The 13,193-nt window shown below is 39.7% G+C and overlaps 1 protein-coding gene across 2 annotated transcripts in view; it reads right to left on the bottom strand.

Annotated features, from left to right (window-relative positions):
* Nucleotides 1–1,639: 1,639 nt before the first annotated feature.
* Nucleotides 1,640–13,193, bottom strand: part of ppp4r3b (protein phosphatase 4, regulatory subunit 3B) — a 33,866-nt gene continuing 22,312 nt past the window's right edge. The window contains exons 15-17 of one of the 2 annotated variants that reach the window (XM_067422631.1): nucleotides 11,165–11,304; nucleotides 9,500–9,666; nucleotides 1,640–2,382 (exon numbers count right to left, since the gene is read on the bottom strand). In XM_067422631.1, the coding sequence (XP_067278732.1) occupies nucleotides 2,281–2,382; nucleotides 9,500–9,666; nucleotides 11,165–11,304 (409 nt within the window). In that variant the 3' untranslated portion in view covers nucleotides 1,640–2,280. The remainder of the gene's footprint in view (nucleotides 2,383–9,499; nucleotides 9,667–11,164; nucleotides 11,305–13,193) is intronic. The other variant, XM_067422632.1, reaches the window with a different exon arrangement.

Here is a 13,193-nt window from a genome sequence, read left to right as displayed (position 1 = left end):
AAGTGTTGGGGAAAGTTACTTTGAAAAGTAATGGGAAAAATATTGTGTTACTCCCTTAATTAAAACGTAACTAATTGCGTTAAAAAAAAGTAATGTGTTACATTATTTTTGTGTTACTTTTTTTTTCCACCTGGGCTGGGCTTGTTTTTTTATATAACAAAAAAGTTATATTTTTGAGCAAATAAAGACTCTTTATCACCAAAAGTAGATAATAATCCTCAGATAATACTTCCCCAATAAAAACCAAATCTAGTCTTTTTTGGTTTAACCGAATCATTAAAGTTCAGCAGCAAGACATCGGTCAATAAAGTGAGATTGAATGCATACAAATATTTGATTTATTGAACATATTTAATTATTGGATGTTTGCACAGCGTTCTGATTTAGCATTTATGTTTATACATGACGACTCCACACTTATGGTTCATCTCCGCATGGGGACAGGAGAGCCGTCAGTCAATAAACACGAAAATAAAGCAACTGGCATTATTTATTTGAAAAAGTAACTCAGATATTTTGTTGTAAATTTTAAAAATAATGCATTACTTTACTAGTTACTTGAAAAAGTAATCTGATTCCATAACTCGAGTTACTTGTAATGCGTTCCTCAATGCTGGCTATCATGAGCTCTTCAGTAAGCCGACAGAAAGCAGGTGAATGCGTTTACATGCCGCGCAAAATCAGGAGAAGACCCTGAGTCGAGCGGTTTATGAGCTTACTCTGGTAAAAGAAAACGGGTTACCGCGGTTACATGACCATGATCAATGTCGGATTATTAGGCATAATCGGCTTAAGAACGAGAATGTAAACACACACACCCTGCGTCGCAATTCACACACCATACTAAATAGTATTCGACAATAGAATTAGTATGTCCCAAATCATAGTATGATGTAAAGACATAACGCGGATGATGGTTTACTATTTCCGGTCAGAATGCGAAGTGCGGATCGACACACACTCTGATATTACCCACAAACCATTGCGAGTTGGACGAGGATTTGATTAGAACTACAAACGCGGATAAAGTGTTAAAAAACTACAAACATGGCGGATGTCAGACGGTTAAGTAGAGAGGTTTAGATAAAGGGGTTTGAGTGACCATCTATCAATATTTAACCTGACGAATATATTTATTCAGTGTTGTCCACATTATATTTCATCTGCAGCAGCATTGAGCACTTTTGTAATGACACGTTTGGCCATTAACTTTTAAATGCATCAATATATGCAAACACATGAGGAGAGTCTCTAAAGACCCACACAGGGCAGATCAACGAGTGAGTGTGTGTGTGTGTGTGTGTGTGTGAGAGAGGCTACATTTCTCTCCGATACGGTAGGAGATTAAACTGAGAGTGGAGGATTTGAGCTGCGCGATGATTGACAGGGCAGTTTAAACGGTTATGGGATGCTCGTAACTAAGCAACAGAGTCCGTTAGAGATGGTGAAGTAGTCCCGAAGCTGGCACACTCTTCTGCCACACACTCAGAAGATCTACTTCTTCTTCACAAAGAGTTCATACTTTTAGGACGTAGTATAAGTAGACGATAGGGATGCAGTGTGTGTGAGGTGTGCATTTGATGGACATTTATCCCATGAGGCCGCTGGAGAATACAGATGAGTGTGTGTGTGTGTGTGTGTGTGTGTGTACACAGACCAGCGGTTTCCCACTCAAACACAACACACAGTAAACAACAACACTGTTTAATTGCAGGACCAAATTTAATCTGAAAATTGTAAAAAATATCAAATTTATACAAATGCTCTTTAACGGAGATGGTGCTAGTTAGGAAATTGTACAAAAATGAGGGGAAACAAAAACAGCTAATATTGACGGTGGTCGTGAAAGTCTTTGAGTATGGTCTGCCAGAGCTGATCTGAGATCAGTCACACACACACACACACACACACACACACACACACACACACACACACACACTCGTACTGCAGTTTAATGTCTTAAAAACCAACGGCTCAAATCCTGAATCACAGACATCCGATTATAAAGGTTAATAACGGCCTCAGCCGCGGTAGGCTGGCCTCCGCTCAATCATTAAAAACACAAACGTCCAGAAGAATTCATTAGAAAAGGCTCCGCAGCGGCTGAACCCTAGCGGCGGCTAATACAGCGGCTCCTCAGGCCCAGAGTTCAGCCAGTCCAGCGTTCATTAGCGCGGCTAGTCCTGCTAGCCTTCCCATCAGCCCCTGCTGTGGCTGCGGCTGCTGTGATTGGCTGCTGCTCCTGTGGTTGGGCTGGAGATGGAGGCCTGCGGAGCTGCTTTATGAGCCCAGCCGAGGCCTCTTGCGTGGGCAGTGCTCCTCCTCTTCCTCCTCCTCTTCCTCCTCCTCATCTTCATCATCTGGGTAATCCACCAGCCCAGTCTGAGGAACACAAGAGAAGCAAACTACTAAACTTCACTCTTCTCTATTGGAAGGAGTAACACTTTACACGGGAGCAAATGCTCTTCTTACTCAGTATTTGTGTCTTGTTTCGAGTTCAAACATCTAAAAATACTTGCATTAAGAAACATTTACTAGACAAGAAAAAATTATTGCCTTGTTTTGGGAAAAAATTACTCAAAACAGAGTTTTTGCTTAAAATATGAAAAATCTTGTTTTCTGTTTGAATTAAGATTATTTTTCTCACCCCATTGGCAGATTATTTATCTTATTTTAAGCAAAAACTCTCTTCATTTTGAGTTATTTTCCCCAAAACAAGACAATTACTTTTGCTTGTCTAGTAAATACTTCTTGTTTTAAGAATGTTTAGATGTTTGAACTCGAAACAAGACAAAAATACTGAGTAAGAAGAGCATTTTTGCAGTGTGACGTTTTTGTGTTGTGAACCTCTTGAATTCAAAGAGAATAAAAGACTGACAACAGTAAGAAAAGAACAAAAGTGCATCTTGTCATGGCATTAGAGTGTACGGTTCTGTTGTGTCTATGAGCAGACCTGTTCCCGGATAATCACTTCACCTCTCCATCAGGGGCGGAGCGGGGGGGGGGCTAATTGGGCTTAAGCCCCGAATGTTTTAGTAAAAAAATAAAAATAAAAATAAAATAAAAAAAGTTTAATTTTGCTTCATTTCCTCTCAGTGTTTCAGACTGGAGCGGCAAAAAATGAAACAAAAGCTCCTTTACCGTGTGTGTGTGGCGGTCGGCAATGCGTCGCTCATCACTCAGCTTGTTTGCCAATGCCAACAGCCAATAAAAACTAACGAAGAAGAATATACATCTTCTTCGTCGTTGTCCTCAGGGATTGGCGGGCTTTTGTATTTCACCGGCGTCGTAGTGAACTCTAGTTAACATGGACACTACACATTTTCTAAAAGGAACAGTGAGCCTCACCGGCCAGAGAGAGATTCTGCGTCAGACGAAAGTGTTGCAGGTTTGTGAATCCGCTGTAGTAACTCTTGAGTTTCATGACTGTATTAGTGGCTAGCTAGAGTTAACGTTAGGTTTTACTTATTAAGGCGAGACACGACAGGTGAAAACATAACGTTAGTCTATTTTGAGATTTTGGGCCAGTTTACTCCCTTAACATGTAAGCTTTCATGTCAAAATAAAAAAGGCAACATTACACATTTAAGGGTGTTATTTCATTATATTTTGTCACCGTGCGCCTTTAGATTTCTACCTGAAATCATCCAAAGTTACTCTAACGCGAGCTTCCGTGCCGTCTCCATTCACAGAAACATGTCATGCCTGGTGTCATTATAAAGCTCTCAGTCTCACACACAGCGCTGTCTAATACAAATATGGCCATTTCCTTTGTAGAACTAATCAACCGCGAAAGTTTGCAGCCGAAAACCACATCTGATTGGTCATGGATTCTGATGTAGCAAATTTGTCAGCTAAGCACAAAGTAAACCAAACTGAACTCTAAAGATTAATAATGATGTTTACACCAAATCCCAATCCCACCTATGCAGGCTAACTTAAACATAGTCAGATAATGGTTGCCTTTTTATTTGCCACGGGTGAAAATGAGTCATCCTTAACATGTTTGGTGTTTTGGCTTCACTACAGCTGGAGAACAGTTCAATACCAGACAGGCTGTGGGCTCTACTGGGAAGTTTTTTTTACTGAGTAACTTATCATTTTCCCAGAGAGTATATAGATTTTTAGGCAGTCTATTCTCTCAAACAGCCTGAAAAACAGTGCATTTAGCTGATGTAAATGGGACACAATCTCCCCGGGGGAGTATGCCCCCAGACCCACTCTAGCCCTGAATGTCTACATCGTCTGGCTCCGCCGCTGCTCTCCATCCTATCGCCGTCTACCGCATGTGAAATGCTCTGAGTAGCCCAAACATCTGGTCATTTAAGAATGTTAAGTTCCACTCCTCTAGTTATTGTGGTGAAAGTAACTATTACTTCAAATGATTACTATTACTTTTAAACTATAACAGGAGTAATGTAACGCATTATAATTCTGAGACAGTAATATTGTAATGTAAAGAATTACTTTAAATTAACAGCAACAAGTAGCCTATAATAGAGTTTGGAAGCAGCTTGCACAGCACTGATCATAACTGAACTCTGACAGGGTATCTGCAGGTATCACCACGTCTAATGTAAGACTTTTAAGACCTTTATAGATTAAACTTAAGCCCGTGGGCGTGGCGCATTAGCGGATGATGAAGAGACTGGAGAAACACCGACATATCTCTCTCTGTTCTAACACATACGGTTTCTGCAGACATGCCTCATGCATGTGTGACAAGTATTCAGCCAGTTCCAGTTCATTATCTGAACACCTTCTGAAGGAACATCTTTGACAGAGAGGCTGCACATCATGTTCCTTTTCTTTATTTTGCACAACATTTCGTTTTTATTATGAGTGTCCACAAACAAAAATAGAAACGTAACAGATTATAATGTATAACACTTGTCTGAATGTTAAAAATCAACAGTTATTTGAGTCTCTTTTTTACCCGCTTGTACCACAGAGGCATAAACCAGATTTATTCCTCAGCTAACAGGTCTTCCAGTTCCGCCATCGTGAAACCGAAGGAGATTCTCTCTCACCATCTCGCATAATGACCCAATTAAAGTATGATAGCGCTAAAGAGTTAATGAAAGGGATGTAAAGCACACACTCCAGTGTCAGACTGCGTGTTTGCTGCTCACACGAGTGTACCGTATGTCTATTACTAGGCTCACTTCTCCTGAACGATCAAATACACACATTATTATGCATATGGCCATATCAGAACTGGAGTAATAAAGTTTGGGATGCGTGTTAGTAAGTATTGGATCTAATATAGCTGCTAGTGTCTGTGTGTTAATGTTAAACACACGACAGCCCAAACAGGGGAAACGCCACTGCTTGCTTCTGCATCTTTATGTTGTATTCATTTCTCCTATTGTCATTTGTTTATATAGATCTTTGAGAGTCAAATACTGACGCGATCCGTGCGAGAGCACAGTCAACGCCCACATCAGGTTAAGAGCATGTACTTCACTTATTCTGTTCATTTCGGTGAATATTAAACGCAAAAAGATTGTTCTTTGGCCTGTTTTGGACAGATTATGAAGCGTTTATTGTAAAATAGCCTAGTGCATCATAAATAAAGCTTTTGTTCGCAAATGTCTGCTCAGATGCTATAAACACAGTACCAGTAAAAGTATTTTGTTTCATCTTGATGTTAAAATATTATATCCTAATGCTATGTTTTACTGTAATATATGTTGATTGTGAGAAGTGAACAGCACGAGTAATAAAGGACACATGATTTGATGTGCAATATATTTTGACCACTTTATTACGTTTTCTAGAAAGCCTTTGTTTAAAGTGAATTTCGTTTTGTATAAATCTTAATTTTAATCTATAGTGAGTATTGTGTAACTCAAAAGTAATCTAAAGTTACAGCGTTCAGAGCAATGGCACCTCTTAACGCCCCTAATGGGCATTTTAAAACTGTCCCTCCATGAGGAATATCTCGTGATCATGTTCATCTCCTGTAAATGATGCTGCGCCGTATTCTACGGCAATGTTCCCTCTAAGCTGCGCGCGTGCGCGGCCGCGCAGGCCAGTCAAAGTAGTCGCGCAATAGATTTTTCAGACCGCGCACATTTTTCAGACCGCACAAAAAAAAAAAATCTTTTTTTTTTTTTTTTTTTTTTTTTTTCAGGGGTTAAACATCTGAGCATCAAAGGCGATGCAGGCTTGGTAATAAACATTTAAAATACTGAGATGTGACAACCAAGCCGGATGTACGTTAGAATGTTTACATACAAGTATCCTAGGTTACTCTTGGCGTGCCCCAGCACTGCAGTTATACAGTAGGCTACCATGGCGAAGAGAAAGGCAGAGCAGGTGCCCCAGAAAAAAGTCTGCCTAACGTTTAAACATGAGTGGCTAGATGAAATAGTCCAAACTGACACAAAAGATGGTCCAGGTAGGATAAAACTGTCAGACATATTTACATATGAAGAAAGGAGTGGCGTGATCTGCAAATTCTGCTCGGAGGCAAAGGTGAAAGGAGAGTTCGCACGGGGGAAACATTGGTCCGAGTGGAAGCTTGATTACCTAAAGCGTCATCTGACACAGAAAGTCCATGTAGACGCATTGAAAACATTAAGACTTAGACATGGGAACTCTATCGATAAAATTCTCACCGAAACTAATGAATCCCGAGAGAGACGAATTCAGAGAGCACGATCCGACCCTGAACAAATAAAAATATTGATCGACAATGTGATGCTAGCAATTAACACCAACATGTCCATGTTATCAGTTCAGGATATACACGATCATATGGCAAAATACGTCGACCTACCTCAGAGTTGGAGAAGCAAAAATTATGCTTTTGAATTTGTGGAATGCATCAACTCAGTTGTGCAGACTGAGATGATAAGCAGCATAAGAAATGCTCGTGTTCACACACTAATTGTGGATGAAAGTACAGATATCTCAGTGCATAAGATGCTTGTGCTTTACATTAAGTTTCGGGAGCAAACTGATTTCAGTTACAAGACAGTTTTTGCTGGAATCATTCAGCTTTCAGGATGCACTGCAGAAAACATCCTTGATGCCATTACCAAGTTCTACTTAGACCATGCGCTAGACATGAACAAAATGGTCATGTTTACTTCAGATGGTGCTTCTGTCATGTTAGGCAGACATAAAGGAGTGGCTGCTTTACTGAAGCGTCAGGTACCGCACCTGACTGAGCAACACTGCGTGGCCCATAGGGAGGACTTAGGAATCGATGACGCATGGAAAGATGTCCCTATAATGAAAGAGGTAGAAACGCTACTCCGGACAGTATACTCCATGTTTTGCAGATCATCTGTAAAGAAAGCCAAATTCACAGAGCTGGCAGAGGTTTTAGAAGTGGATTCGTTGTCTTTTAGACCTTTGAATGAAGTGCGTTGGCTGTCACGCTACCAAGCTGTGCACGCTTTTTTGCGAAATTTCAGCGCGTTGACCGAATACTGTGCAAAAGATGCTGACTCTGACCCCATTGCGAAATACTGTCATAGAAAACTAACCGACACCAAATACAAATTTGCAATCACTGTGCTAGCAGAAGTGCTTGAGGAACTCGCTCAGCTGTGCACCTGCTTACAGCGCAGTAATCTTACGGTCATGGATGGGCACTGCATTGCCAGAGCGAAAATACAGAAACTCCGAGCGCAATATTTAGGAGAGCGAGTTCACTGGGGCAAACGAGCGCTCACAGTTTTGGAAAGTGAGAGTGCAGTGAACACACGGGACATTCTTCTGTTTGTCCATAAAGTTTGTGAGCACTTGGATGCCCGCTTCCCTGAAAATGAGCTCAAAGAGTGGGCTGCGTTTGAGCCGGACACGTTGGATCATGCAGTTGGTGAATTTGATCATGGGCTGAATGACGTGACCAGTCTGGCGAAGAAGTTTGAAGCGCTTATGGATGAAGCAGACGATTCGGTCCCGGGGCGCATTTGTCAACAATACAACGAATTCAAGTTCATGGTTAATGAAAAAAGGAAAATCGGACTGCTCAGATCATTTTCTGAGATTGTAACCTGGTCGCTGAAAAGTGAGCATTTTCCAGATCTGGCAAAACTTCTTGACATTTGTGGCACATTCCAAGCATCCAGCGCCGACTGTGAACGCGGTTTCAGTCTAATGAATGCCATTAAGACAAAATCGCGCAACCGCCTTGAAGTTTTCCACTTGGACCAACTGATGAGAATTAAATCAAGGCAAAAAGAGGGTCCTATAGACCTTGACAAGGTCTACAACCACTGGAAAGGGGACAAAGACAGACGAGAGAAGATTTGAGGTAGAAATTTATTTCCAATATTTTAAATTATAGACCTATTAGGCCTAATATAGATCAAAGTGATCTTGATTACTGCAACAACATTTTGACATAATTATGTTTAGTCATTGAATCATGTAGGTTAATTCTGTTTTAGTATATTTGCAGTTGTTTAATGTAATAATGATTTTGTGTTTTGAAGAGAAATTATGTTTCTCTTTTGGTTAACCTGTTTTTCAGATTTTCTTTGGAGAGATGTGTCTTCCATAGGCCTGCAGACAAGATGAGCCACATAGCCAGATAGGCCTATCATCCTCAATGAAATTCAAATAACATGTTTTGTAACCTAGTTTGTTGCACTAGTTTGTTGCAGTTATTAAATTGTTTATATAGGCTACCTTTAGGAAAATTTACACCATGTCAATTTAATAGGCCTATTATTGTTAAGCACTGCATTAGCATTTTTCTTTCAATGAAGTTCCACTTAAATGTTGTACCTGCTGAGAAATGACTAAACATCTTGGATACTTTTAGTTTTTATATATCATTATCAGTCATAATAACCAGTGAACCAGTCATAATAACCAGTGAACCAGTCATAATAACCTCTCTAAACCTTATTGAAACCTTATCAACCAAAGATCCTTTAAGTTCAACTAAACTGACTGGTAAAACACCATCATTAAAATCTTCCCAAAGTCCAACCATTATAAAGGATATTGAATAAATATCAACCTTGTAAATATATTGATGCATTTGCTGTCATCTCTTTGAATCCCTATGGCTAACGCAGGCTCGTAGTCATTTTCAGAAGGTCGTGTGGTTACGAATTGCTCACAGTACTGAAATGTGCGCTCAGAAAAAAAAGAATTTGCTCAGTGCTGAAAAAAATTAGAGGGAACATTGTTCTACGGTCTGTGCAATTTATGAGCAAGAACACCACGTGATATCTGTATTAGTGCCAGTGTGGATATAGAGCAATCTGTGCACTCATCAGAGGGAGAAAGAGCACAGCAGGAGTGCTGGAGGTGCGATCTGATCTGAACGGGTAACATCTATGCTTCTGGATGCATTAAGAATTAATGTGCTACTCATTTGGTTTCAGTTTCTATTGGTGTCACATCTGACCGCTCTCAAACTGAGGCATGCGAATGTGAGCGCGGGTGGTTAAGAGTGTTCAGATGCAGATGATGTGTAGCAGTGTGTGTGTGTGTGTGTGTGTGTGTGTGTGTGTGTGTGTGTACGCACCCGTGCCGTCTGGCCAGGAGGCGGCGCTGCAGGCTTGGAGCCGCTAGAGGAGGATGAAGGCGGTTTGGAGCCGTTGCTCGCGTTGGCCGCAGAATGAGAGAATGTGAACTTAAAGCTGCCGCTCGTCGAGCGCTTGGGCTGGTTCTCTTTGTCTTGGCTTTCTTTCGCTGAAATGAGGACACACACACACACACACACACACACACACACACACACACACTTAAACTCAATGCAGGGCACACATTAAGCCTGTTCATGTGCTTCTCCTTCAGACAGTAAATCAGTCATTCACTTGCCCGAGTAAAACATTTGCTCGTCCGGAAAAAGTCTAACTTTTGTTTTGTTGTTGTAAATATGCTTTATTCTGAAGCAGTATTCTCACCAGTGTTCAATCAGCTTTGGCATTTTTAAATCTGCATATTTGTGATATTTTACCTTTTAATAATTCCCCCTTATCTTATTAAATATAGGCTATGCTTCATGTTTCATTTTATATTCTTAAATTTGATCTGTATATTAAACTAGAGACACTATAAGGGCTGTAACCAGTCAAATTAAATAAATTTACATTGAAAAATTACAGCTGCATTAAATAATGTTATGAGATTTGTATTTTTGAATAAACAAATAAGAAATGTTGGAAAGTATGTTTAAAGATGACACTAATCCACCAGTAGGTGGCAGCCGGTGAGTCTGAGCGAGTCATTGAGTCGATTCATTCAGACTGAGGCAGTCGTTCTGAACAGGTCAATGAATGTTTGATTCAACCGATTCCTTTAAACACTGAATGATTCAGTAACACACACACACACACACACACACTTGCTGTGAGACGCGTTACGGTTCTGCCGTTATCTATATTCGCTGCTGAAACAGAACAAAAACAGTCAATATTGCATCTCAAATGTAAGTGACTTGATGTTACACTGCAAAAAATGCTCTTCTTACTAAGTATATATTTTCTTATCTTAGTATAATTCTTAGATTAAGAAACATTTATTAGACAAGCAAAAGTTGTGTCTTGTTTTGGGGGAAAATAAGGCAAAATTAAAAGTTTTTGTTTAAAATAAGCTAAATAATCTGCCAATGAAAAATAATCTTGTTTTCTGTTTGAATTCTCTTTAATATTTTAGTTATTTTCCACCAAAACAAGACAAACTTTTGCTTGTCTAGTAAATGTTTCTTAATGTAAGAATTTTTTTAGATATTTGAACTTAAAACAAAACAGAAATACTAAGTAAGAAAAGCATTTTTTGTAGTGTAATCAATAGTTTATGGAGCCGTCATATGAACTCAGTGTCCTTTCAGTCGTGATGGTGTTCAGGAAAACACACTCTTGGTTGTGTGATGTTGTTTAACTGGATCATATGTTATAAATATAAACACGTCACATGTTGAATGTTCAGTGCAGTTCCTCATGTGTTGTGATTCCTCCTGGAGAGGCTGCACGAGCGTCAGTTCATTACTTTTATCCACTATTCATCGCCACTTACACTAAAGCAGTGCATAATCATTTATGGATTAGGTGATTCGCTAGTTATTATTGTTATTACTGGCGCTTTAATCCGCTTGTCCGGTCGGGTTAGTAAAATTCTCTTTCGCTTCCCCTTGGAGAAGCGTTAATGTGGAGCCCTGATTAGTTTCTCCGTGGTAAAGCACTCATACCCTTCTCGCTCTCCATGAACTTCCCGTAGTCGCTGCTCTTGGCCGTGTCGGAGACGTCCTCTTCCTCCTCCTCCTCCTCCTCCTCCTCATTCAGCCACATGTCCTCGTCCTCCTCGAAGGACCGCGCGTCCCTGCGGTACCTGTGGAGGAGCAGCCGCTGTTAGCTCAACTACCCATGGCCATTTCACACAATACTGGATTCCAATATTTGGGCTCATAAAAATCTAATATTCCATTAATTAAATTAGGTATTTTGAGAAAATGAGACGTTTTTAATCAACATGTCACCATTTCTGAACAAGCTTATGATTATTAGTCAATGTACACAACATATCTTAAGATTTTAAATCATGAAACAGTGCGAGCGGGAAAAAACACTAATAAATCAGAGCACGCTGGTTATTGTGCAGACCGTACACACACACACACACACACACACACACACACACACACACACACACAGGTTGGTATATGGTGGTCATGTTTGTATTGTTTCACATTTTCATGTTGAGAGAAACGATATTATTATTCTCGGGTGAGAACACTTGCCCCGCTGACAGACGTTGCGGACACAAAGATAGCGGTGTTGAATAAAGTCTGAGTGAAGCACTTTGTGTTTTCTGTTCTTAACCCCTCGACGAAACTTAAAGCAAGCATTTGTCTCGACATCATTTTGCTATCATAAGTTACGTCTCTCTCACTCGGGGTACAGAAGGGCTTACACACACTTGCTGCAAAAAATGCTCTTAAAAAAAATCTTAAAGCAAGAAGTATTTACTAGACAAGCAAAAGTAATTGTCTTGTTTTGGGAAAAATAACTCAAAATGAAGAGAGTTTTTGCTTAAAATAAGAAAAATAATCTTAATTCAAACAGAAAACAAGATTATTTTTCTCACCCCATTGGCAGATTATTTATCTTATTTTAAGCAAAAACTCTCTTCATTTAGAGTTATTTTCCCCCAAAACAAGACAATTACTTTTGCTTGTCTAGTAAATACTTCTTGTTTTAAGAATGTTTTGATGTTTGGACTAGAAACAAGACAAAAATACTGAGTGAGAAGAGCATTTGTTGCAGAGCTCCTTCCACTGGTGTTTGGATGCGATGCCGTTGTGCTGCTGATATTATGATAACTCAACTTTCATTAATTGATTTTATCAAAAGTGACTTCATTTTGTAAGAACATTTTAAATTTTCATCAAAGTAAATCCAAACATCGCAGGCATTATGAGATTGTTTATTGTTTTATTAGGATCCCCATTAGCTCAAATACACTCAACGCATTACCCCGCTCCACAGCGCCGCCCAGTGGATTGAGTTATAGCTGCGAGATTTATCACACATTCACTGCATTTACAACCAGCAAATCAACACAGTAAAATTCAAATAGTATATTTTGTTTTCGAATATTAAAGGGTTAGTTCAGCCAAAACAGAGATGTTTGTCATTAACTCCTCTCCCTAATGTCGCTCCACACCCGTAAGACCTCCGTTCATCTTCACACACAGTTTAAGATATTTTATATTTAGTCTGAGAGCGTATGCAAGTGTATGCACACTATACTGTCCATGTCCAGAAAGGGAATAAAAACATCATCACAGTAGTCCATATGAGACATCAGTGGGTTAATTAGAGTCTCTTGAAGCATCCAAAATACATTTGGGTCCAAAAATAACAAAAACTACGACTTTATTCAGCATTGGCTTCTCTTCCGCGTTTGTGTTCAATCCTCAAATAAAGATTCAAACGGTTATGAGTCAGTGCAGTAGTCGTAGTTTTTGTTATTTTTGGACCCAAATGTATTTTGGATGCTTCAAGAGACTCTAATTAACCCACTGATGTCTCATATGGACTACTGTGATGATGTTTTTATTCCCTTTCTGGACATGGACAGTATAGTGTGCATACACTTGCATACGCTCTCGGACTAAATATAAAATATCTTAAACTGTGTGTGAAGATGAGCGGAGGTCTTACGGGTGTGGAGCGACATTAGGGAGAGGAGTTAATGACTGACATTTCACTTCTGGC

The sequence above is a fragment of the Pseudorasbora parva genome, chromosome 17 (genome assembly GCF_024679245.1).
Source record: "Pseudorasbora parva isolate DD20220531a chromosome 17, ASM2467924v1, whole genome shotgun sequence".
NCBI classification, from domain to species: domain Eukaryota; kingdom Metazoa; phylum Chordata; class Actinopteri; order Cypriniformes; family Gobionidae; genus Pseudorasbora; species Pseudorasbora parva.
The sequence above is the reverse complement of the archived record's forward strand: the minus strand, read 5'-3'. Positions and strand labels throughout refer to the sequence as shown.